At 43.3% G+C, this 26,934-nt stretch overlaps 1 protein-coding gene and 1 pseudogene across 1 annotated transcript in view; both read right to left on the reverse strand.

Moving 5' to 3' along the window:
- Positions 1–6,306: 6,306 nt before the first annotated feature.
- LOC108932643 (tripartite motif-containing protein 16-like protein) lies at positions 6,307–11,313 on the reverse strand (annotated as a pseudogene).
- A 4,139-nt stretch (positions 11,314–15,452) lies between these two features.
- Positions 15,453–26,934, reverse strand: part of LOC108932652 (E3 ubiquitin/ISG15 ligase TRIM25-like) — a 28,688-nt gene continuing 17,206 nt past the window's right edge. Inside the window, 6 exon segments of the mRNA XM_029254512.1 lie at positions 15,453–15,967; positions 21,770–21,820; positions 22,507–22,666; positions 22,786–23,019; positions 23,267–23,362; positions 25,316–25,951. Coding sequence (XP_029110345.1) covers positions 15,453–15,967; positions 21,770–21,820; positions 22,507–22,666; positions 22,786–23,019; positions 23,267–23,362; positions 25,316–25,951 — 1,692 coding nt within the window.

Below are 26,934 nucleotides of genomic sequence, written 5' to 3' on the forward strand. Positions count from 1 at the left end.
AAGAGGGATTATAACAATGTTATGTATCTTATTCTGATTAAACTGGGCCTTGTGTTGCTGGACTTTGATGGGAATCATTCAAGTGGCAAACTTTCAGCTGTACATATGTATGTGACTTGAGTGAAAACATTTTTAAAACAATATTATGTGTCAGTACAGGGAGTTGCAAAGTTCATCTGTGGTTGTTCCATAAACTGAGACTGAATTGTTTCCCTAGAATGAAAAGAGTTCCATTGCATCACACAATTTATTAAAGAAGCACATGACAAAATTCAAGGAAAACTTTGTGTGTAATTTGTGTTTTTGTCTCACTGACATTTTTTCTGTTCATCTAATATTTCTGTTGTTATATGTTAGTATTACTAAATATTTATTTTTAAAAGGAGTGACCAAATTCAGCAGTTGATATGTAGCCCCTGCTGTCGAACGAAAGAACAATGACTGCTGACGGCAGCAGGTTCACTGATTTACAGTGTAGAGATTCTCTCAATGACCACTCAACATTACCGTACTATACTGTGCTATACTGTACTGTACTTTCACTATGTGAAGTTCCAGAGGTCAAAGGGTTAAAAGAAATACATCAGAATTGGAAGAATAAGCAAAATTTTACATTTTGTAGACTCTAAATTTTATTGCTGGTGGTGTTATTGTTGAAATGATACATATTATTTATTTATTATTTAGCTTCAACAACAACAAAGGCAATAATAATAAATATATATAATTTCAACAATAACGCACTATTAATTATATGATCAATAATGTATAGTAAATAATATAAAAATCCATCCATCCACTTTCAAAAACTGTGTTTGTCTTGAACAGGGTCACAGTGATATATGATAATATTAAGCCTAACAATAATATAAGAACACATAATATAAGAACAAACCAAGAAGAGGATGTAGTACCTGTTCTGGGTCCATGAAGTTAGAGTAGGAGGATTGCTTTGGTTGTCGTCTTCCCTTATGTATACTCTCTCTTGTGAGCCTTGGTATGTGAAACAAAACAGTACATAAATATTGTAGCCCCTCCCCCATGGAGCTCCTGGAAACAAGGCTCCAGGAAAACACTTTTTACTGACCATGTACAATGACAAAGGCAGAACAGACCATACAAGAGAAACTCTGAACACTGGAGAGTTCCCCCAGGTCACTCCAAGCCTCCCTACTCCACACACTGGTTAAAGAGGGCCCCTTGAACCCCCCAGCACTAAGCATCATCAACATAACAGACAGTCAGAGAGGAAAACAGGACTGTGTACAGGAATAGAGAGTAACACCAATATTTACATGAATCCACATGAGCCCACCTCAGCACTGTTCCAAAAATCTTTACAGTAATTGTGTCAAACGTGTCAAGTTTATTCCTTTTTCGAATCAGTTGTGGTTACGTGCGAATTGTACGATGTAGCTTAATTTGGAGAGGAAAAAAACATGTAGCAGAATCAATAACCAAAAAGAAAATGCAAGAACTCGTGCCAAAAATGGTATGCTGTAGATTGTAGCGCGCAGAGCTACGGGTTCGGATGGGGCGAAGGAGACGTAGAAAGCCTTCAGTGCTAATGTTTATTGGAACAGGAATCAAGGAAATAATGCTCTCGGTACGATTCCCTCAAGGGCCTGCACCTCAAGGCAGTATTCCCGGCATGCCTGGAATTCCCAGTCTGCTTAACACTCCTCAGTCTTTTCCTTCATCTTCCACTGGCCACACTGACCCTTTATATTTCCCGTGAGTCCCCACAGCGGCTGAACACAATTCTGTTTTATCCACAATTCAACTATTTACAGTAAACCCATTTTCCTGCTCAGACTCCCAGCAACTCAGGTTGTTACAATATCTTTGTTTATACTTTACTATTTAGTGTAATTACACTATAGTGCAATTAAACATAAGTGTAATGTTGCTAATATTTGCTCATCTCACCTCTCTCCGAAGCCTCATCCTTGCCTTTTGGCTCTTCCTTCAGAAATGAAAGGTTTTATCAGTATCAAATATTTTTACTTCACATTTTGCAAGTTTCACTTTCTCCCTGCTTGTTTAGCCTTTCGAGTAAATCGGGTGAATTTACCACAGTCAGCACAGCAATCAATATTACACTTTACTGCATATTTAGAAAGATTATACTCTACATAACACAGTGCAGAGAGCATAATAATAACAAATACCACAAAAAGCAGGGTCAAGGTTGCACTTAACAAATGCATTTAATAAAGATAAAAACACATTTTGATCATTAACAGAAAGGAATTTAAGTGATACAATGAGATCAATGAGCAGCAAATCTCAAATTTTATATTAAATATTTTTAATGTTCAGAAATGAGTCCCATACCTGTGGGAAAAAGTAAGCGTAGACTTGCCCCATGATGATCACATGATGATGGTCGAGCTCACAGCCTTTATATATTCTCTTTATAAATACTTTCACTTTCAGTGGTGTAATAAAACATGTTTTGCTGCTTAAAGTAAACATGACAGGTTCTAGGAAACTGTGGATCAGTGAGGAATTCTTGGGGAAATCCGGACACAGAGAAAGTGGAGAAAAATAAACATTTCTTTTCTTCAGCAATACTGTATGTTTTTTCTTATTGTTGCTTCATCGTTATGCAACCAAACTGGGCACGGCTGTGCAAATTATAATGTTTTTAATAGCATTTTTAATTTAACTGAAAGTAAAAAATGCACCCCCTCCTTGAACCGCCACCTTACCGTGGTGGAGGGGTTTGAGTGCCTGAATGATTCCAGGAGCTATGTTGCCTGGGGCTATGTTGCCCCTGGTAGGGTCTCCCATGGCAGACAGGTCCTGGATGACAGACGAGACAAAGTGCGGTTCAAAAGCCCCTTATGATGACAGTTAAACCAAGGCTTTCGTTTACCCCATCCGGTACGGGGCCACTGGGGCCCCACCCTGGAGCCAGGCCTGGGGAGGGGGCTCGCATGCAAGCGCCTGGTGACCAGGTCTATGCCCACGGGGCCTGGCCGGGCTCAGCCCGAAGCCATGACGTGGAGCTGCTCTTCGGTGGGCTCACCACCTGCTGGAGAGACTGTAAGGGGCCGGTGTGTTGTGATTTGTTTGGTGGTCGGGGCCGAGTGCCCGGCAGACCCAGGCCTCGGGCGCCAACTCTGGTTTTTGGGACTTGGAATGTCACCTCACTGGCGGGGAAGGAGCCTGAGCTGGTGCGGGAGGTTGAAAGATACCGTCTAGATAGAGTCGGGCTCACTTCCACTCACAGCCTGGGTTCTGGAACCACTCTTCTCTACCAGGGGTGGACTCTCCACTATTCTGGCGTTGCCCAGGGTGAGAGACGGCGGGCCGGTGTGGGCTTGTTAATAGCCCCCCAGTTCAGCCGCCATGTGTTGGAGTCTACCCCGGTGAATGAGAGGGTCGTCTCCCTGCGCCTTTGGGTCAGGGAACGGTCTCTCACTGTCATTTGTGCTTATGTGCCTAGCGGCAGTGTAGAGTACCCGGCCTTTTTGGAGTCCCTGGGGGTGTGCTGGAAAGCGCTCCCACTGGGGACTCTGTCATTCTACTGGGGGACTTTAACGCCCACGTGGGCAGCGACAGTGACACCTGGAGGGGCGTGATTGGGAGAAACGGCCTCCCTGATCTAAACCCGAGTGGTGAGTTGTTATTGAATTTATGTGCTAGTCACGGTTTGTCCATAACAAACACCATGTTAATGCATAAGGGTGTCCATCAGTGCACTTGGCACCAGGACACCCTAGGTCGGAGGTCGATGATCGACTTTGTAGTCGTTTCTTCTAATCTTCGACCATATGTCTTGGACACTCGGGTGAAGAGAGGGGCTGAGCTGTCAGCTGATCACCACCTGGTGGTGAGTTGCATTCGATGGTGGGGGAAAAAGCTGGACAGACCTGGCAGGCCCAAACGCATAGTGAGGGTCTGTTGGGAACGTTTGGCGGAGGCCCCTGTCAGAGAAGTCTTCAATTCCCACCTCCGACAGAACTTCAACCAGGTCCCGAGGGAGACTGGGGACATTGAGTCCGAATGGACTATGTTCCACACCTCCATTGTCGGGGCGGCGGTTCGGAGCTGCGGCCATAAAGTCTCCGGCTCCTGTAGCGGCGGCAATCCCGGAACACGGTGGTGGACACCGGAGGTAAGGGATGCCCTCAAGCTGAAGAAGGAGTTCTATCGGGCCTGGCTGGCTCATGGGACTCCTGAAGCAGCTGACGGGTACCGGCGGGCCAGACGGAATGCGGCTCTGGCAGTCGCCGTGGCAAAAACTCGGGCCTGGGAGGAGTTCGGTGAGGCCATGGAGGAAGACTTTCAGTCAGCCTCAAAGAGATTCTGGCAAACCGTCCGGCGACTCAGAAGGGGGAAGCGGTGTTCCGCCAACACTGTTTACAGTGGAAGTGGTGCGCTGCTGACCTCAACTGAGGATGTCCTTGGGCGGCGGAAGGAGTACTTTGAGGATCTCCTCAATCCCTCCGACACGCCTTCCGTAGAGGAAGCTGAGGCTGGGGACTCGGGGGGGGGGGGGGGGGGGGGTGGACTCGTCCATTACCCTGGCTGAAGTTGCTGAGGTAGTCAAAAAACTCTTTGGTGGCAAGGCTCCGGGGGTGGATGACATTCGTCCCGAGTTTCTCAAGTCTCTGGATGTTGTGGGGCTGTCTTGGCTGACACGCCTCTGCAGCATTGCGTGGTGCTCGGGAACAGTGCCTCTAGACTGGCAGACCGGGGTGGTGGTCCCTCTTTTTAAGAAAGGGGACTGGAGATTGTGTTCCAACTATAGGGGGACCACACTCCTTAGCCTCTCTGGGAAAGTCTATGCCGGGGTACTGGAGAGGAGAATCCGACCGATAGTCATACCTCGGATTCAGGAGGAGCAATGCGGTTTTCGCCCTGGCCGTGGAACACTGGACCAGCTCTATACCCTCACTAGGGTGTTGGAGGGTTCATGGGAGTTTGCCCAACCAGTCCATATGTGTTTTGTGGACCTGGAGAAGGCATTTGACCGTGTTCCTCGTGGCATCCTGTGGGAGGTACTTCGGGATTATGGAGTTCGGGGCTCGTTGCTACGGGCTATTCATTCCCTGTATGACCGGAGCAGGAACTTGGTTCGCATTCCTCCGCAGAGTGGCTGGGCGCACCCTTAGGGATACGGTGAGGAGCTCAGTCACTCGGGAGGAGCTTGGAGTAGAGCCGCTGCTCCTCCGCATCGAGAGGAGCCAGTTGAGGTGGCTTGGGCATCTGTTCCGGATGCCTCCTGGACGCCTCCCTGGGGAGGTGTTCCGGGCATGTCCCACTGGGAGGAGGCATCGGGGCAGACCCAGGACACGTTGGAGAGACTATGTCTCCCAGCTGGCCTGGGAACGCCTTGGGGTTTCCCCAGAGGAACTGAAGGAGGTGTGCGGGAGAGGGAAGTCTGGAAGACTCTGCTTGGACTGCTGCCCCCGTGACCCGGCCCCGGATAAGTGGAGGAAGATGGATGGATGGATAAAAAATGCACATAACCTTATTACTATCTGCAACTACAGTCTGCAGGTAGACAGCTCCTCCTCCATTCTTATTATTATCCTACTATGGGGGGTCAGGTGACTTTTATCTTCTCAGTGTTGATAATGTAAGTAGCAATGTCACACCAAACACTTAAATTCTGGGTGAGGTGTAGAAGCAACTCTAGTGAACAAAAGGGTAAAACCCTGTATAGTACCATGAATTTTGATTTGCTGTGACTTGGTGGTGAAATGACTCATCGTTTTATTTTTCACATCTATCACACTGAAGAACAGTTAGGCAGCACCATGGAGGTGTTTATTACAGGGACAGCAACACAAGCACAGCACTACATTGTACTTTTTTGCTGCTAGCAAATTTATTCAACCCTACTTTTATAATAGTGAAGTGTAGATAAGATCCTGCAAGAAAAGCAGTCAGGTCACTATTTTGCTGGAATACAGGTAAATAAGCATTATTCTATGTATGAGTTTGGACAAAAAGTCAATAAGGTTGTCAACAATGACACTGAAAAGAACTTAATGAAAGCGAGAAAGCAGAAGTGATCTCAGCGGTTTCTTAGTAGAACCTCATATTTGAAGTCATCAAAAGAAAATACAATTCAAAAATCCAGACAAACAAAGAACCTATGGAATAACTGAACAGCTAATTTGAAAAAGCTTTCTAGAAAACAGCAGTTCTATAACAACATATGCAAAGAAGCAGAAGATATAAACAGATGTAAGAATAAAGAATGTCTTCCGAAAATTTAAAGAAACCAAAATGAAAGCCCAACCTTGACTAAGAATGTCATTTCTGTACCATCATAAAAATGAAATTTTAAGAGAACAGAGAACAGAGTTCAATTTTAGATGACAAACCAATATAAAAAGTGGGATAGAGGGGTTCAGTGAATGTGGTCTGGACTCTGTGGAGGAGGGTCATTGTGTCCTTAGAGACACTGTAGAAGGACAGAGTTCCTGCCCTGTGATCCAGGTAAACTCCTATTGTGGAGGAACTGGGACCAGATACTTCAGTCTTTACTTCATTGTGATAGAAACTGTACCTGGAGGGAGAACAGATCAAACTCCAGGACTTGTTATTGTGACCAAGACGACAGTCATCACCTTCTCCTTTTCTCTTGATCCCTTTATATGACACTGCTATATGAACCCTGATGGGGGTGCGGTGGCGCAGTGGGTTGGACCACAGTCCTGCTCTCCGGTGGGTCTGGGGTTCGAGTCCCGCTTGGGGTGCCTTGCGATGGACTGGCGTCCTGTCCTGGGTGTGTCCCCCCCCCTCCGGCCTTACGCCCTGTGTTACCGGGTAGGCTCCGGTTCCCCGCGACCCCGTATGGGACAAGCGGTTCTGAAAATGTGTGTGTGTGTATATGAACCCTACTCCCACTCCACTGAAGCTCCCAGCAACAGCACCCAGACAGACCCTCTGTACACAGAACTTGGGACCACCAGCCAAATCTCTCTGGATGATCAGGATATGACTGTAGATGTTCCTTATGGGTCACCACTGTGTTCCTCTCAGACAGATAGAGGTGCTTATTGACTGTATTAGTGTCCAGTGTGAGCTGACAGGCATCTGATGGAGAAGAAACAGAAGAGTCTTGCACTTCAGTTGACATTAATTTTGTCTTGGTTTGCTGTTTTCTCTAGTACTGGTATATTAACAAAGGTTTTACTAAAATGAAAGCTTTTAGCTGGAATGAGCTTTCACAAATAGACATTTAATTTGGATGATATTAGGAGGAAAAGGGTCTACTGAAGATGGATTTCTTCATGTGAAGAACACTTGTGGAAACACTACAGTCCAACAGAACTACTAGCGATGCTGCATGAAGCCTCAACTGACTTTTTGTGACGAAGGACGAATCTCTCACTACAGCTCTTTATTATCCAATGACATCAACTCACTCCTGTGTCACCACCGCAGGGAAGGTAGTATTTATGATGCAAGACGACTTTGGTGGGTTTCATTAGCTGAGCAGAAAGATCATGGAAACTCCAGTTACTGTTGTACAATTTAGTCTTAATCACAGGTTCATTTTAATTATGTGTTTATGTCTGTGTAACATGTCTCTATTTAAGTGTCTGTGGACAGACTCAGGGTGTAAAAACTCTTTTCTGGTCCTGGGTTCTGGAATCTGTTGTTCTTTCGCTAGAAAGAGAAAGAACACACACACTGAACAGAAACTGAAAGGGAACAGGCAAACTCCACACAGTCAATATTGTAGAATTTAGTCATAATTACATGTCTGCGTGTTTATGTATTTCGTGTGAGTTTGCCTCTGTCCAGGTTTTTTTGCAACAGACTCAGAGAGTAAAAACTCTTGTTTCATCCTGGTTTCTGGAGTCTGCAGCACTTTTCTCACTAGAAAGAAATGAAGAGAAACAGAGAGGTGAGTAAATAGGATTTCACTCTGGTCCTGTGTACATGTGCATTTACTGTATGGTTTCATTTCTACTGTAAGAGGAGATAGTTATCAGAGTTTCACTGAAAACACACTCACGTGGACTGGGATTTGAGGTCTCCACAGTATAGTCTTTTTTCACTCTGCGGACAGACAGAAAATATGTGGATTAATCCAGAATATAAACTGCAATCACATGTATTTCTTAGGACAAAGACTAAACACACGCATGCATGTTATTTTATTAACGAGGAGGGCATGGTGGTGCAGCAGGTTTGGCCAGGAACCACTGTGTTGCTTGAGTTGCCTTGTGATAGACTGGCATCCCATGCTGGGTGTGCCACCTCCCCTCAGCCTTGCACCCTGTGTTGCTGGGTTTAGGCTCCAGTTTGCCGTGACCCCACTTGGGACAAGTGGCTGAAGATATCGTGTGTCATTATATTTTATTAACTACCATGTACAAATGTATTTTGTAACAATGCAGTACATTATGTGTTATATCATGTTTGTCAAAAAAACTACATAGATTAAAAGTATTAATATGGCTAGTGTAATCACAGTAAAATGAAATATTTCTGTACAAACCTGTTTGGAACATCTCTGTGAATTTATTCTTACATGCTTCCTCCAGTTGGACTTTGAGTTCAGAAAGCACTTTCTTCACATCTCCAAAAGAGCAGTGTGGGTTCACAGTGATGATGGGTTAAGAAGTGATTGAATATGTATTTCAGATTTATTTCCATGAAAAAGTGTCTGCATGGATCACAACACAGTGCACCCCATACACATTGTCTGAAACTGCTTCTCCCAAGTCACCAACAAACCAAATCCTTAACTAGCAACACAGGGTGCAAGGCTGGAGGGGGAGGGGGACACACACAGGACAGGACACCAGTCTCTCGCAAGGCATCCCAAGCAGGACTTGAACCACAGACCTTCCTAACAGCAGGCACAGCCCAAACCTGCAGCTCCACAGTGCCACTGTACTTCTCTCTTACAACACAGTCAATATTAAAAAATAAAATCACAGTGAAATAATTATTTCTGTACAAACCTGTTTGGAGGATCTCTGTGAATTTATTCTTACAGGCTTCCTCCAGTTGGACTTTGAGATCAGAAAGAACTTTCTTCACATCTCCAAAAGAGCAGTGTGGGTTCACAGTGATGGTGGGTAAGTGTACAGGTCCAGGAGGGACACAGAGAGACTGGAAACTCTACACACACACATAGAATGAGTGAAAGAAGCATCTCCAACTCACATCCTTTAAGTGTATCATATAAATGTATCACACATGCTGTGTTCTCCAGTCTCATAGAAAAGCAGTGTTGTTACCTGTAGGAAATGGATGTGATCCTCTGTGTGTGAAAGCTGCTCCAGCTCAGAGTGTCTCCTCCTCAGCTCAGCAATCTCCTGCTCCAGTCGCTCCAGGAGACCTTCAGCCTGACTCAGCGCAGCCTTCTCCTGAGCTCTGATCACACCTTTGAGCTCAGAGCGCCTTTTCTCAAGGGAGCGGATCATCTGGGTGAAGATGCTCTCGGTGTCCTCCGCTGCTGCCTGTGCGGAGCGCTGTTAGAGACACACAGAGAGGAGGGAGCCTGTTTATTCCCCACAGTGTGACTCAGTGCGATCGTGAGCCACAGCACTGGAAAGTGGTCCAACTGTGGTCTCCTCACTGTGTGACTGGAGGAGAGCCCTGACTGAGCCCTCAAATGGCTCTTCCAGCAGCCAGCTGAGCTGTTGTCTTCTCCTCTGCTCCATACTCACTGTGAGTGAGTCCACAGCCTCTCTCAGCTCCTGCACCTTCTTCTCTCTCTGCTGGAATTCCCTTTATGTTGCTCCTAGCTGATTCTGTAAAAATAATCAATCATTAATCTTTAAAAATCATTTATAGGAGAAAGTGTCATTTGTATAATGCTCATCTGTACACAGATACATATGCATATTCAACAAGCTTGTGGTGTTTCCTAGTTACCAGTGTTTACTAATGAATAATCATCAGTTACTGTTAGAATTACTAGTACTCTTACAATGTTAGTGTATGATCAGTCTAATTTTATGAAAATAATGGTGTATTTGTACAACACTATTAGGATGAAGGTGATGCTACTGATACATTCACCTGTTTATCACTGTATAAATCAGAGGTAGTATATCAAACAGTATGAACAGACATAAAACCAAGTTAACAAAATCATTATATTTATGAGACTTGATTTTATAAGAGGATAAGGGTTGCAATTGGGGGGATGTGGTGGCATAGCTGCGCAGCAGGTTTGGCCTGCATCTGCTCTCTGGTGTGTCTGGGTTTCGAGTCTCGTTTGGGGTGCTGTGTGATGGACTGGCGTCCCGTCCTGGGTGTGTCCCCTCTCCCCTGGCCTTGCGCCCTGCGCTGCTGGGTTAGGCTCCAGCTCGATGCGACCCCACTCAGGACAAGCGGCTTCAGTCAATGTGTTTGTGTGGGTTACAATAGATTCAATTATATTTCATTTTAAAGTGTGTTTACATCACTGCCAGGGGTCGGGGTTCAAATCTGATCTGAACTATTTGTGTTGACACTTTCTTCTTCCCGTCTCTTTGCCTACTTCCTTCTTTTAGTTATAAGACAATCTGTAGGTGAATAAGTCACTATAAAGAGGTCATATTAGGATTTATTATTCTGGACTTTGTGTCTCCTTAGTTTTTGTGTTTACTGAAGATTGGTCGATATTTAAACAATTTCATTTGTGGTGGGAGTCAAAACTAAATCTGCACAAAAAAGGAGCAGAAGAATTTTATCTCCAGTACACAAGGAGTCTCATTATAACCTGAAGACCTGTGATCTGAGAGTTATCACCTGTTTCTCGGTCTTTTCTGCAGCAGCTGACACTGTTTTATGTCCTCTGTGTTCATCCATCACACACAGCAAAAAGATACACTGCTGATCAGTACGACGGTAGACCTCCAGTAGTTTGTCATGGCGGGAACAGACCTTCTCCCGAAGGTTTCTAGTAGAATCAGCCAGTTTGTGCCTTGTAAGAGGTACAGAGTCATAGTGAGGCTGGAGGTGAACTTCACAGTAAGAGGCCAGACACACCAGACACGACTTAACAGCTTTGTTCCTTCTTCCAGTACAGAAATCACACACCACATCTCCAGGTCCTGCAAAACAGTGAGCAGGAGGAGCAGCCTGGAGCCCTGTCTTCTTCAGTTTCTCCACCACTTCAGCCAGCATGGTGTTTCTGCCCAAAACAGCTCTTGAGGTGAAGGTCTGTCTGCACTGAGGACAGCTGTAGACACCAACATGATCCTCCTGATCCCAGCAGCCCTCAATACAGTCCATACAGTAACTGTGTCCACAGGGAAGAGTCACTGGATCCTTCAGTAGATCCAGGCAGATGGAACAGCTGAACTGTATCTGCTCCAGATCTCCAGCTTGAGCCATTTTACTGCACACACAGAAGACATATTTCAGTTTCATTTATCTGTTCTTGTGTGTGTATATTTCACGGTTCTGGTACAAGAAGTGTGGTGTTGGACTGAGACCAGACTGAGGAGGAGGGTGAGCTGATAGAGGAGTTTGACCCACAGAGAGTCAGTCTTACTGTACGTGACTCACTGAGACTCCTTCCTTTCTAAGTGACTCTTTATGGTGTAATTTACTCTCAGAACTTTATTGTAGAAACAAGTATCTCTCAGGGTGTAGGGAAACTTGCTAATCTTGACATGAGTCTTCAGTTTTGCATTCTGTTTAAAATAATGTGGTACCTGTGTGCTTTAGAAAAACACGCAAAGTGCAGAACCTTCGTAGACTTTGAACTTGATACAGATCTTGAGTTATTAAGTTATTCACCGATAAGAAATTGTCATGGGTTTGTAACTCATAAGGACTGAGTATTAGTTAAACATTGACCGGACTCATAACAGACAGCTTGTCTTTATCCATATTATATGTTTGTCTGATGTTGCTGTACTTAGCCTTAAGTGCTGAAACGACTATAAAATGCTGATTTCCCAGACAAACCAGATAATAATCCTTAGGGAGTTTACACTTTATTTTACATCAGTCGTATGTAAAGATACACAAGCCTGGAGATACCAATGGTGTTATAAATAAGGATCTCAACTGGACCATGAACTCCGCACCCTAGAACTAATGCCTGCTCAATCCTGTGATCAGCTGAGACATCTGTATTCCACCCACCAGTAACTGAGCAGTTTCACTCTGCATTTGGGGTGTGTGCTTAGTATTCTCCGGATCTGCTGGACATGTATCCATAAATTGTGAAATCTTGTTCTAAACAATTTCTAATAGAAAATTTTCTATTACAGTCAGTCGTGGTACCATAGCATGCGATGAACTGGCGTCTTTGACTAGCATTGCATCTTGTGCATCTGCGATGTTCTCCAGACCACTACCACCTTAACCTGATTAAGTGGTCACTGAAAGTAAGTGACATCTTGATTTAACTCCTGGGTAGTAGTTCTGTGGACTTGAACTTCACATTACAAAATGTTTTAATTGAACTTGTGCAAAACTGCCAAGATTTATTCTATGAACACCCGGCGATTATTGAAAAGCTAGGGAACACTGAAGTTGCAGAAACTAAGAGAACATCCCACAGAGAGTTTTCAGGCTATTTTCAGTTTTAAACCCTTTGCTGTTTCATGTGGAACATCACAGTGATCTGAGTTTGAACAACCGGTGTGCTTCTCCTGGGAAATGGAGGATCCACTTGAAGAATATAGACATCATGAGGAAAGTGCTTATTGCTCTTCTGCTCTAATGCGGAAAAAGCAGAATCTGATCAGAGATTGACTCAGTGCCCTTTTTGGTGTTACTGTAGCTCATTCAGGATGAGATTACAGAAATGAGTTGGAGTTTAGCAGCATTAATATATATCACCTAGTTCTTTAGGTAGAGCTGCAGTAGAGGAGAGACTAGAATGACCATTACACACTTGTTTACACTCTTATCTTTATAAAAAGCATTGTGACCCTACTCCAGCAGTACGGTGAGTTAGAGCTCCAGCACAGCCTCTAAAATGTGAAACATGGTTTTGAGGTGGCAGTGACTTCTCAGAACAGACCCAAAAGCGTTTCATGGCTTTGACAGCTTTTTTTTCAAGGAGAATCAGGATTCAGAGGTGATGGAAAACAAAGTGTGGATTTGTGATAGGAGAAGAAACCCTCCCAATCTCTGGAAGTAAACTGTGGTCACCTGACTGATATAATTTCCTCCAAAATGTTGTACAGTCTGAAGACCTGTTGAAATAATAGTTCGACAGTTTTCAAAGCAGTGAACAGGCCCATCAAAAGAATCAGCCAGCAAGATTTGGAGAAATTGTCAATTGCCACCAGTACAGCAGTGTTCTCATTGCATGGAGGTAGATTGGTAAGGAAGTCAACTGCAATGTGGGACCATGGTCAATTTGGAACAGGCAGAGGTTCTAAAAGCCCTGCTGGTAGTTGTCATGGAACATTTGGTTAGGCACATGTGGTACAAGTCATGGGAAAGTCTGTCACATTATGTTTCATGAATGGCCACTAAAACTGTTCCAAGACATGTCTTAAGGTTTTACTCACTCCTAGGTGCCTTATGCTGGGGGAGTCATGAGCCCAGTGTTGTAACTTGGAGTATATGCTTCTGGGGACATACTCTTTATCCCGAGGTTGAGCACTGAGTCCCGGTTCCTGGACTTGGGGCTGCTCAAATATCATCCATCAATGGCTAACAAATTGGAGCTACAAATCAGGAAGGTGGCAAGATGGTGTCAGGAGGAGTACTTTCAGGAGAAACATCGTACATCCGGAGAGGGCATCAGCTTAACCATTCCTGGAACCTGGACGATAAGTCACAGAAAAGTTCAACTGGGTGAAGAACAGAACCCAGTGTGCTTGTTTGAAATTAAGTCTCTTCATTTTCCATAGATACTCCAGGTTACGATGATCTGTCAGCACTATAAATGGGTCAGTGGCACCCTCTGAATAATGCCTCCATTCTTCTAATGTTAACTTTATGGCTAAGATTTCTTGATTCACAACCTCATAATTAATTTTTGCAAGAGAAAATTTCTGAAAGAAGAAAAATAAAACTTAAGAGGGTGTCATTTCTGTCAGGGGAGCTGCAAATACACTGAAGTTCCTTATGAAGCTTTTATTGAAGTTTACAAACCCAAATAACCATTCTATGTCTTTCAGCATTTTGGATAAGCAACCATGGCAGAAACCTTCTTTGGGTCAATTTCTACTCCGCTGGGCCAAAGAACAAACCCTAAAAACTCCACAGTGTCTTTGTGAAACTGATACTTCTCACCTTTCACTTACAATTTATGCTCTAACAACAGCTGCAATACGTCCCTTACATGCCTCACAAACTTGTCATGACATCGAGAAAAAGTCAGAATGTTGTCCAGGTGAACTGATACAAACCAATTTATCATGTCTCTGAGCACCTCATTCATGAAAGCCTAGAATACAGGAGGTGCATTTTCCAGACCAAATAGTATGACCAGATACTCACGATGCCTAAGGGTGGTGCCAAACACCATCTTCCATTCATCATCCTGTCTAATGTAGGCTAAATTATAAGCACTCATGAGATCTAAGTTTGAAGAAGCGACTACAGGCCTAGACTGACACCCACACTGAAATCAATTTAATTTATTTTTATAAAGTGTTATCACAGAGTGACACAGAGCACTGAACAAAGGTATAAGACAAATAAATAGATGGTTGGTTATATATTAAATTACTACAGTAGTGACTGAATGTGACTGAATGGCAGTGATGTGGTTTTAGTGAGTCCCTGAGTGGGGAGTGAGGGGCTGCAATGGCAGGACTGCACATAGCTCAATGTATCAGCACCAGATGACAGGTGGTTCAAGTACCAAAAATGTTTTTTAGCATACTGAGCAACTTGTTCAATTGACCCATTCCAGCAAAAATCCAGCTGCGTTATTGATTCAAGGGGGAAACTGTAAGCTATGTGGACAGAGGGAAATGTTGGGCAAGTAAGTAATAATATAATAAAAAATTATCAGTAAAGAGAGATATGGACAAAGCTGCACCTGAGTTGTCTGACTGATTTCACAGGCTTACTTATGTTGGTGTAGGTGTAGTGAAGATGGACTTTGTAGCATAGACAGTCCTGGTAGGAGGGGTGTTTGGCTGCATTTTCAAGTGTGCTGAATTGTACACAGGATCTGTGTTACTTGCATAATAAGTGTTTATGTATTGTTTCTACAGTAAGCTCAAACATAGTCTTACTATGATATTTATGACCATTTACCTGCACTTTTTTTTTTTCATGTGAAAAGTTTCAGTTGTATTATGAAAGAATACAGGACAGTACAGTTACAACATTATAATTCTACATCAACTGTCACTCAGTCTTTATGCACTGAAACATTGAGACATTATGTCCACATTATGTCTGTAAACTGAAAAATCATGCAGAGAGCATACATTTTCAGAAAGGTCTGCGGTAATTTTAACAGTAAAATAGATTGATGGATGAGAACAATACAGGAATACAAACAGGATTCCATCTTAAACTGAATTCAGCTGTTGTTTTCGCTCTCATCACAGTTTAACTTTAGATGATAAACAAACATAAAACCCAGGATAGAGGGGTTCAGTGAATGTGGTCTGGACTCTGTGGAGGAGGGTCACTGTGTCCCTAGAGACACTGTAGAAGGACAGAGTTCCTGCCTTGTGATCCAGGTAAACTCCTATTGTGGAGGAACTGGGACCAGATACTGGAGTCTTTACATTATTGTGATACAAACAGTAACTGGAGGGAGAACAGAACAAACTCCAGGACTTGATATTGAGTCCAAGACCACAGTCATTACCTCTTCCTTTCCTACTGATCCCTTTATATGACACTGCTATATAAACCCCACTCCCACTCCATTGAAGCTCCCAGTACCAGCGCCCAGACAGACCCTCTGTACACAGAACTTGGTAATAAATGTCAAATCTCTCTGGATGATCAGGATATGACTGGAGTCCTTCACAAGTCACCACTGTGTTCCTCTCAGACAGATGGAGATGTTTATTCACCGTATTAGTGTCCAGTGTGAGCTGACAGGCATCTGATGGAAGAGAAAAAGAATAGAGGAGTTTTTTCCTTAAGTTGATTCTCATTTTTACCTTGGTTTACTATTATATTACCTTTAAGTTACAGCTGTAGGTACTAACGATGGATAAAATAAAATGCAGATAATTAATGTGCAAGTATATAGTGTGTCACGCCCATGCCACCGAGTCAATGCGGAACACCTGGGGCATAAAATGCAGCGTCAAACAAGGAGCTGATGCGGAACCTTATTCAGCCTTGTTGCTAAGATCTCCTAGCGACCATTCACCCCTTTCCTGATCCCTTAGTCCTCTCCCATTCCCGTTACCCTGCTCCTTGAACCTCTGTGTCTCCTTTGATCATCGACCTCTTGCCTGTAAACCGATCTTGCTTTTAGATTGCCCCTTTACTGACGTCTGCGCCTCGAAGACCTTTCCATCTGTCCTCTGACGAATTCTCCTGGATTTCCCATATTAAAGCCATCATTCCGCTCTGCACGTCTGCCACTTCTTTCCAGGTCCGCACCACGACACAGTGTAATAAGTACATTTGTTGCACTTCAGTGACGTTTTAGAAAAACTGCACTCTCCACAGTAATTCTTGGCAGTGATACTTCTTACTTTCACATATATATTCACATTTATTCATTTAGCAGACACTTTTCTCCAAAGCGACGTACCTCTCAGAGAATAAAATTTGTGCATTACATTAGGAGAAAGAGAGACGTAGTTGCAGATGCGCGATTTTTAGTTTCTTTCCATCATATGCACCAATATTCATCACACGAGACGCTGCATAAAACTCAGAATAGTTGAGTCCTCATCATGTTCTTACATTTTTTTTTTGAGATACACAAATATTTACGTCGTACCATACAGGAGTAGCAGCTGTGTAGAGTCTTATCTGAGCTTGATCATAAAGTTATGGTGCATGAACATTTATACCTTACATGAGCTTAAGAGATGATGGGTAAAATGAGTGTGGAAGAGGTGAGTTTTCAGACTCTTTTTAAATTTGGAGTTTCAGCAGTTCTGAGTGAGAGGAGGAGGTCGTTCCATTACAACAGAGCCAGATCCAAGAACCTCCGTGCTTTACCTTTCATGTGCTGAGAGAAAGATAGACTTGGGTCAATCATCACTCCCAGACTCTTAACTGAGGAAGTAGGCAGTTTGATAGAGAGATCGTGACAGGAAGACAGGCCAGCTGGGAGGTGTACAATCTCTGTTTTGGAGAGGTTGAATTGGAGGTGGTGATCAAACATCCATGCAAAGATGTCCGACAGGCAGGTAGCAATGCATGGAGAAATGTCTGATGCTCCAGGTGGAAAGGAGAGGAAGAGCTGGCTATCATCAGCATAGTATTACATTTATATTTACTTTTATTCATTTGGCAGATGCTTCTCTTGAAAGCGATGTACACTTCAGAGGAAACACAATTTGTGCATTAAATTAGGAGATAGAGTCATAGTTGTAGTCCTGTGATTCTTAAGTAAACTTAATTTGTTTCTTTCCACTTTATGCACCAATGGTCATCACTTGAGTAGGTGCATAAAACTCAGAATAGACAATTCCTGATTATCTTCCAAGGGGGGCGTGGTGGTGCAGTGGGTTGGACCGGGTCCTGCTCTCTGGTGGGTAGTGAGGCAGAGGAGAAAAATAGGAGCTCCGCCAGACCGCTTGATAGGATCTGTCAGATAGGTAGGACTCAAACCATCTTAGTGACGTGCCTTTGATCCCAAGCTGACTATAAGAGGAGAGTAGAATCTGGTGGTTGACAGTATTGAATGCTGCAGACAGGTCGAGGAGGATGAGGACTGAGGAGGGAGGTAGCTCTAGCTGACTGGAGAGCATCAGACATTGCCAGAACTGCCATCTCCGTGGAGTGACCAACTTTGAATCCAGACTGATATCCATGAAGGAGATGGTTCTGGGTGAGGAATTCAGATAGTTGATCGCAGGCTGTTCTAGAGTTTTAGACAGGAAGGAGAGGAGGGAGACAGGTCTATAGTTTTGGACTGAGTTGGGATCCAGGTAGGCTTTCTTTAACAGAAGTGAAATAAGAGCAGTTTTGAAGGCAGATGGGAAGCAGCCAGAGGAGAGCGAGGAGTTGATGATCTTAGAGATGAAGGTGGAGAGTTGGGGGGAGATGGTTTGTGTAGGAGTGACGATGGGATCGGATCAAGTGAGCAAGAGTCTGGAGATTTCAGATTCAGAGAATTGCTTGAATTTGAAGAGCATGACTTCCCAGGGAGCTCCAGCGTGAACCGGGCAAAGTGATAATGAGAACTTGTCCGTGATTGCATTGACTTTGTCTCTGAAAAATAAAGCAAAGTCACTGGCAGTGAGAAAAGAAGGAGGAGGGGACATCGGAGGACACAGAAAGGATGAGAAGCTGGCAAGGAGTCTGTATGGTTTTTAGTTGCAGACTGCATTTTGATGTGGAAGAAGATTGTTTTAGCTGAGGAGACAGTGGAGTGAAAAGTCGCTAAGAGTTGTTTGTAGACATCCAGGTCCATGCAAGTCTTGGGTTTTTGTCATTGTTGCTCTGCAGCCTGGAGTTTGGTCCTGTTAGTAGGTAATGTATCAATCAGCCATGGGGTGATACTGGGGCATGCTGGTCTAGAAGATAGTGGATAGTAGAGTCAAGAGAGGAAGATGGGCAGAGAGGAAAATGTTAGTGTCATCATCAGTTGATAGATCCTAGAATTGTGCAACAGAAGGGAGAGTGGACAGTGTGGCAAAGGCAAGGCAGGAAGGCGAGAGAGATTTTAAATTACGCCAGAAGGTAACGATGGGTGCAGAAAAAGGAGAGGGATTTGTGCTGAGGAAGGGTTGGAAGGAGATAAAGAAGTGATCAGAGACATGCAGCGGAGTAACAGAGGACAGGTCAGCCACAGTTACGAGAAAAGACAAGGTCAAAGCAATTTCCTGCTTTGTGAGTAGCAGGGGATTGGGTCAGGGAGAGACTGAAGGACTGTAAGAGCAACAGAAGGCTGCTTGCATGAATGTTGTCGACATGCAGGTTGAATTCACTCAGAAGAATCAATGATATGTTGTCTCCTGAGCGAGAGCTCAACAAGATGTCAAAGTCATCCAAGAAGCAGCTGGGAGTCCCAGGAGGACGATTAAGAACAAACAAAACAAGAGTGATTGGTGCAGTGATAGAGACAACATGCAATTCAACGGGACAATAGGTCATGCAGGTAGAGAGGGAGAACAGAATATTCCCACTGGGGAGAGATGAGCAGGCCTGTCCCTCTACCTCTGCTGGAGTGGACGAGGGTTGTGGGAGGAAGAGTAATTAGTGGAGAGTGCTGCAAGTGTGGCTGCGCTGTCTGGGGTGATCCAGGGTTCAGTTAGGGTCCAGGAGGTCCAGTGAGAGATGGGAGGTGTAGACCGGTATGAAGTCAGACTTCCTCACAGTAAACTGGCAATTCCAGAGTCCCATGGAGAAACCAAAGCAGGATGGAGGGTTTGACAGACGAGGATAAACCAGGTTACTATAGCAGCGGGAGCGTCTGAGTATCTGGTGGTGGTGATGTTGCACAGTTCAGTTGCCATAGACAACTTTGATGTTTGACATGTTTGATGCATGATACCTCGATGAACAGGCTAGTGATGGCAGAAATCACGTGGTAGCCTCTGTTGGTGGACTGCCGCAGGAAGACTCCCTTGTCTTTGCACCCGAGTCTTCACACCAAGAGGCTGCTGCTACGTGTCACCAGCTGTTATTTAAACCAGGCTAAGTACCGTCATCTGACAGTCTTAATTGAAATCAAAACTATTCTGACAATGATACCCAAAACAAACAAACAGACGTGATTTATCGATCGAATGAGTCACGCCCACTCTACGGTATGGGGCACAGAATTGTTTAGCTTTACACACGCTCTAACAAACCTCAAACACAATTAAACAAACAAACAAATAAGGAAAAATACAACCGAGAACTACACACACAACCAATTGCTTCTATTGATCCACCCAACTACACGAAAAGAATACGCGTTGGGATAAATCAGTAGCAACAAATAAACTTACCTGACACACGACAAACTGCGGTGTTGGACCTCCAGTGCATAATATAATGCATAACTGTTACTTCAGTGAAGAAAAAAAGACAGAGGCTTCCATCAATTTACAAAATCTCTTCATCTGAATTTTTGGATTAACAGCTCTTGGCTTTTGATGCTCAATTTTCGATGTCCAGAACCAATAAAAGTAGTGAAACAAAATTTATCTGAATCATGTTCTAAAAAAATTTCAAAGTCAGTGAAGCAGAAGTGCAGTAATGTACTGTAGGTGGAGCCAATGTACCATCAGATGTTTCTTATGGGGTTCCATTCTCATTGTTGCTTTGTTTCGCTGCATTTGTGCAGTGGCAGTGCAAGAATGACTGGCCAGCCTCTGCCCTCCTCTGCCCACTTCAAATCAAAATGACCTGTTCTTCCATTCAAACAGTAAGTTCAGTAGTAGTTTGTTATTGTAAATTTCCTTGTTTATTTTAAATAGTTGTTGACTTTTTTAAACCTACATTTCAGTATTGAATGTTTGTTGCTGTGTAATTCTGGTATCCAGACCACTTTCAACAATGGATTAATTTTGTAAATCAAGAGACTGCTTTACTTTCACTCAGGTCTGTTTCTGTAACAGATACTTTTGACTTACATGGTCTTGTCTTGTGACAAAAAAACTAAAAAGGGACAAATTTCGCCATGTGATAAACACTTCTGGAGGTACCACAGTCCAACAGAGCTACATGAAGACTCTCCTGGTGATGACTCTCTCACTCACTGCAGCTTGTTTTTATCGAATGACACAAATTCACACCGGTCTAACACTAACACTAACAGGGGAGACGGTCAGAGCTCCTGACTTATTCTGTGGATTTCATTGGTTATTACTCACTGTCAGTCATCGTTCTCTATATAAATCAACCACATCACTTTTGCGGTGAATCAGTTTCACTCTTACTGTGATACAATCAGCTGACTGCTTTTGTGGATTTTATCTCCCATTAAACACATTCACCATTTTTAAGTGGGCTACGAAATGTTTAATAATGCTCTCTGTGTTCTGTTTCTGAAACTGAGAGCATCTCGGGGGAGTGTGGAACGCCACTGGCTTAAATTCTGTGTATGTCTGAATTCAAAATGAAAACGAAGAAACATTATTAGTTCTAATACACACACACTACCTGAAACCGCTTGTCCCAAGCAGGGTTGTGATGAGCCAGTGCCTAACCAGGAAATACAGTGCATAAGGCTGGAAGGGACACACCCAGGACGGGACGCCAGTCCATCACAAGGCACCCCAAGCAGGACTTGAACCCCAGACCCACCAGAGAGCAGGAGGTGGCCAAGCCCGCTGCACCACTGTGCCCCCCCAGGTCTAATATACTTAAAACGTAAATTGTGCAGATATTACAGTAATTTTTTTGCCGATTGCTTGTACTCTAGCAATTCAGGCTGTGTGTGTCACCAAACTCAAGGAGGCTACAGCAATGGATAAAATGAAAGAATAATATATGGTAGTGACTGAATTTATTTAAATGCTTGGACAAGCATTTTTACTATTTTTGACAGCTATACACACCTGTTTCCGTCATAGAATACTGAAACATACACACTCCAGCTGACTCATACTCTCTCACACACAGTGAACAAACTTGCAGAAAGCAGAATGAACATGGAAATGCCACAATAATTGTTGTCAATTTTGTCTAAATCACAGGTACGTGTGTGTGTGTGTGTGTGTGTGTGTGTGTGTGTGTGTATGTGTGTCTCTGTCTGAGTTTCTGAGTTTCTGAACAGACTTACAGTGTAAAAACTCTCCTCTGGTCCTGGGTTCTGTAAGCTGTTGTTCTTTCACTAGAAAGAGATGAAGAGAAACAGAGAGGTGAGTGAATGGGACTAATAGTACTTTTGAAAAACACTCAGACCCCTACACTTATTCCATACTTGGTTTTGTTTTAGACTTATTTCAGAATAGATTGATGAACAAACAATTCCTCATGACAAACTAAAAAACAAGTTTTTAGATTTTTATTGCAGATTTATAGCAGAGAGAAGATAGAGAGAAGAAAGAAGTGTGGATTAACATAGAACTTATTACATATGTGCATTTATAATGAATTTAAGACTGGTAGCATATTTCAAAAACTTATTTATATTTATTGCAAGCATTATACATGCATTAATGTGATTTATTCATGACAGACTATAAAAACAAAATTATTTCTTTGTGTTTTTCATTAATTTCTAGAAGTTCTGCCAACAGACATTATGAAGTGCAGAAGTTTTGAATTTGTACAAATGTATTTTATGAGAAACAAAGTACTACATCGTGTGTATGATGAAAGTGTGAATAAAGGTAATGGAATTCTAAAAAAATTTTGTATTTTGTATTTTGTATTTTATTAACTACCATGTACAAATGTATTTTGTAACAATGCAGTACATTATGTGTTATATCATGTTTGTCAAAAAACTACATAGATTAAAAGTGTTAATATGGCTAGTGTAATCACAGTAAAATTAAATATTTCTGTACAAACCTGTTTGGGAGATCTCTGTGAATTTATTCTTACAGGCTTCCTCTAGTTGGACTTTGAGATCAGAAAGAGCTTTTTTCACATCTCCAAAAGAGCAGTGTGGGTTCACAGTGATGGTGGGTAAGTGTACAGGTCCAGGAGGGACACAGAGAGACTGGAAACTCTACACACACACATAGAATGAGTGAAAGAAGCATCTCCAACTCACATCCTTTAACTGTATCATATAAATGTATCACACATGCTGTGTTCTCCAGTCTCATAGAAAAGCAGTGTTGTTACCTGTAGGAAATGGATGTGATCCTCTGTGTGTGAAAGCTGCTCCATCTCAACATCTCTCCTCTTCAACTCAGCAATCTCCTGCTCCAGTTGCTCCAGGAGACCTTCAGCCTGACTCAGTGCAGCCTTCTCCTGAGCTCTGATCATATCTTTGAGCTCAGAGCGCCTTTTCTCAAGGGAGCGGATCATCTGGGTGAAGATGCTGTCAGTGTCCTCCAGTGCTGCCTGTGCAGAGCGCTGTTAGAGACACACAGAGAGGGGGTTGTACATTTGAACTAGTCCTTTCACTCAGCTCTTACTGGGAGCCCAGACAGCCTGTTTATTCCCCACAGTGTGACTCAGTGCGATCGAGAGCCACAGCACTGGAAAGTGGTCCAACTGTGGTCTCCTCACTGTGTGACTGGAGGAGAGCCCTGACTGAGCCCTCAAATGACTCTTCCAGCAGCCAGCTGAGCTGTTGTCTTCTCCTCTGCTCCATACTCACTGTGAGTGAGTCCACAGCCTCTCTCAGCTCCTGCACCTTCTTCTCTCTCTGCTGGATGTTCTGCTGGAATTCCCTCTGTGTCGCCTTAAATTGATTCTGTAGGAAGAAGTATGTATTTGTTGGCATTTCTTTTCAGAGAAATGTCCCTGTGTATAATTCTTCCATCTATTATTTAATTCTATTATGTCTAATAATATTTCATATCTTGATGTCGACTGTTAACGTAGTTGAAAGTGACACCAATACAAAGTTATCATCAGTTATTTCTGCAGAAAGGTATCATACAATATCGTCATCAAACAACAAGTGCATTTTAAAGAGATTGTGTTGTAGTACAGGACAGAACCAAACAGAAGAGAACAATTACAATATTGTAGTGACGTTGAATCTACTGACATGATGGGAGTGAGTGTCTATAGCAAAGGTGACAAGGGAACTGGAACTGTTTTCAGCAAACCATAGTAACAGCTATAAAACCATGTTTGCTCAATATTACTTAATTAATTATGTGATTTGTAATTTTACTTTTTTGAGAAATAAATATTGTAGTGGATAGCTTAAGAAGTGTGTTACATTTTTCATCAAAAATATTGTGTTTTTGTCACGCGCAGCAGTGTCAGTAACAATCAGAGGTCCTGTTCTGAGCCACCTGCCAGAAATCAGCGCACCTGTTCCGAATTGTGGAACAAGTAATAAAAGGCAAGCAGGAGGCTGGTACACTTGTGGATCTATGATCAGCTGTAAGCATGTAACCTGTGAAAACCTAGCCTACCTAGTTCCTTCACCTGTTCCCCAAGTTCTCATGCCAACTTTTTTGTTCCTGTCTCATTCTCCTGCCTTGTCTGATCCAGTTGTTCGCGCTCCTTCCCTGATCCCATGCTTCAGTCTTGTCTTTGTCAAGCCTCTATGTCCTAGTCCCTGTCCTGTCCTTCTGTTTTACTTTAGGTCCTTGTAAATAAACACTTGCTACTTCCCTTTGTTCCATCTTAATTCTATCAATCTGCGCTTCGTGTCCTAAGCCAAACTGCACAATATATGTCACTCTGCTGCTGAGATCACCACCCTTCACATCTGTGTTTGGACATTGCAGTAATCTGCGTCTATGTCAATGTCTCATCCGGGTGCAAGATAAGTTTTATTGCTCTGAATGTGGTGTTTCTTACAAAGTGTTCATTGACACAAAAAACAGCACAGAAACAGAGCTATCAATATGAACAATACAACTGTAACTCCAGTCACATGCATCTATTTGTGCTCTGAAGAGCTCTGATTTTGTAGTCTTCATAAATAGGTTTCCAGCTGTAACTTTATATTTATTTCATTGTAACTATTATAGTTGTCACGCTTATATAGAACAATTGTTATAAAACCAAATCAGCAGCCACTTTTACACCTTATTTATTTACACACACACACGCATTTTCAGAACCGCTAGTCCCATACGGGGTTGCGGGGAGCCGGAGCCTACCCGGCAACACAGGGTGTGGGGCCGGAGGGGGAGGGGATACACCCAGGGCGGGACGCCAGTCCGTCGCAAGGCACCCCAAGTGGGACTCAAACCCCAGACCCACTGGAGAGCAGGACCCTGGTCCAACCCACTGCGCAACCACGCCCCGTACCTCCTTATTTATTTATTTAATTTTTATTTATTTTTATTTTTATAGAGCGCTCTTCTCACACAGTGACACAGAGTGCTTTAACACAGGCATAAAGCGAGAAAAACAGACACAAACAAGACAGTCGACTAGTGGCTACCATAATGAAGAACTTATTATAGAGCTACAAGTAAACCTACTGGCCACCGGGGAAAGGAACAAGAACTCCCAACTGAAGGTTGAGGGATAAAAAACCTCTGGGGGTCCACGGGCCAGTGGTTGCCCACCCCTCCTGGACATTCTAGAAAATAACAATTTCTAAGCCAGTGTGTAACAAGTAATAATGATAATGTTGCTAAATGGCATCTTGGATCCCCAACTCGGCATGGAACGTCTCGATCGTCATGGCAGATGGGCATCAGCCTCCAAAAAGCTGTGATTTTAGAGTCCTTACCTGTTTCTCAGTCCTTACTCTCTCAGCTGAGACTGTATCATGTCCTCTGTGTTTGTCCATCACGCACAGCAAACAGATACACTGCTCATCAGTACGACAGTAGACCTCCAGCACTTTCTCATGTTGGGAACAGACCTTATCCTGTAGTTTATCAGTGGCATTAATCATCTTGTGCCTCTTTGATGGGTTCAGTTTGTCATGAAGACTGAGGTGAGTTTCACAATACGAGGCGAGACACACCAGACAGGACTTAACAGCTTTGCGTTTTCTCCCAGGACACACATCACACACGATATCTCCAGGTCCAGTGTAAATGTGATCAGGAGGAGCAGTTTGGAGTTCTGTCTTCTTCAGTTTCTCCACCACTTCAGCCAGCATGGTGTTTCTACCCAGAACAGGTCTTGACGTGAAGGTCTGCCTGCACTGAGGACAGCTGTAGACACCAACATGATCCTCCTGATCCCAGCAGCTCTTAATACAGTTCATACAGTAACTGTGTCCGCAGGGAATAGCCACTGGATCCTTCAGTAGATCCAGGCAGACTGGACAGCTGAACTGGTCCTGATCCAGATGAACTCCACCCTCTGCCATTTTACTTCACACACAGAAGACAGAGTTCAGTTTCGTTTCTCTGTTCTTGTGTGTGTGTCACAGTGGGAGGTACTTCCTGGTTCAGCTACAGGAGGTGTGGTGTTGGACTGAGACCAGACTGAGAGGAGCAGGATGAACAGAGAGTGGAGATTGACTCACCAAGAATATTACTTCCATTATTGTGGAGGTTAACATATTGAGACTTTATTTTTGTGTACTGTGTAAAAACACTTTGTAATGAACAAAATTCTCACGATTATTGTGAATTTTTCTTTGCAACCCTGATATAACTCTTTAGTTGAAATGTGTTTATCACAATATACCTGCTTTTACACAACAGTCAGCAAGGTACAGCACTTTTGCAAGCTCATTTTTCTTTTAAAAATAAAAACAAAATATTCAGTAAAAGAATGTTTAATTGTCAAGAAATATTTAGTAGTTTAATAGAATATTTGATTTGTATGACATTCTCTAAATTCCTGTGCTTGTCGCAACCCACAGGGACAATTCTCCCACACCATGTTTGAGCACAAGAATGTGTGGTGTCCGAAAAGGAAGGTACACCGTTCTTCGGAGGTTTCCCTGAAACAAAGCACTGGAACACTTGAAGTGTGCAAAACAAAGAGTTTATTAAGAACAGTAGCTCGCGTCACAAACTCACTTCACACTGCGGAACCTCATCTCTTTTTTTGTGCGAAAACACCCCCGTTATATATAGTGCCGCCAATAACGGTTCCCGCTTCTTTTAGGAACTAACCAATGACAATTACCCTTTGTCAACTTACACCGTACAGGCCGGCAGGAACCTTTCTTTTACAAAACTCTCAAGGATTCGTTCTTGGTGTAAAACACCACAGAATGTTTATAAGTGTACTTGGTAACAGAACTCTATGGGCCAAAAGCCAGTGATTGACTTTCTAGTCGTTTCATCTGACTTGAGGGCTTATGTTCCGGACAGTCGGGTGAAGAGAGGTGCTGACCCGTCAACTGATCACCATCTGGTGGTGAACTGGATCAGATGGCGGGGA

This window comes from Scleropages formosus, chromosome 9, assembly GCF_900964775.1.
Source record: "Scleropages formosus chromosome 9, fSclFor1.1, whole genome shotgun sequence".
Lineage (NCBI taxonomy): Eukaryota > Metazoa > Chordata > Actinopteri > Osteoglossiformes > Osteoglossidae > Scleropages > Scleropages formosus.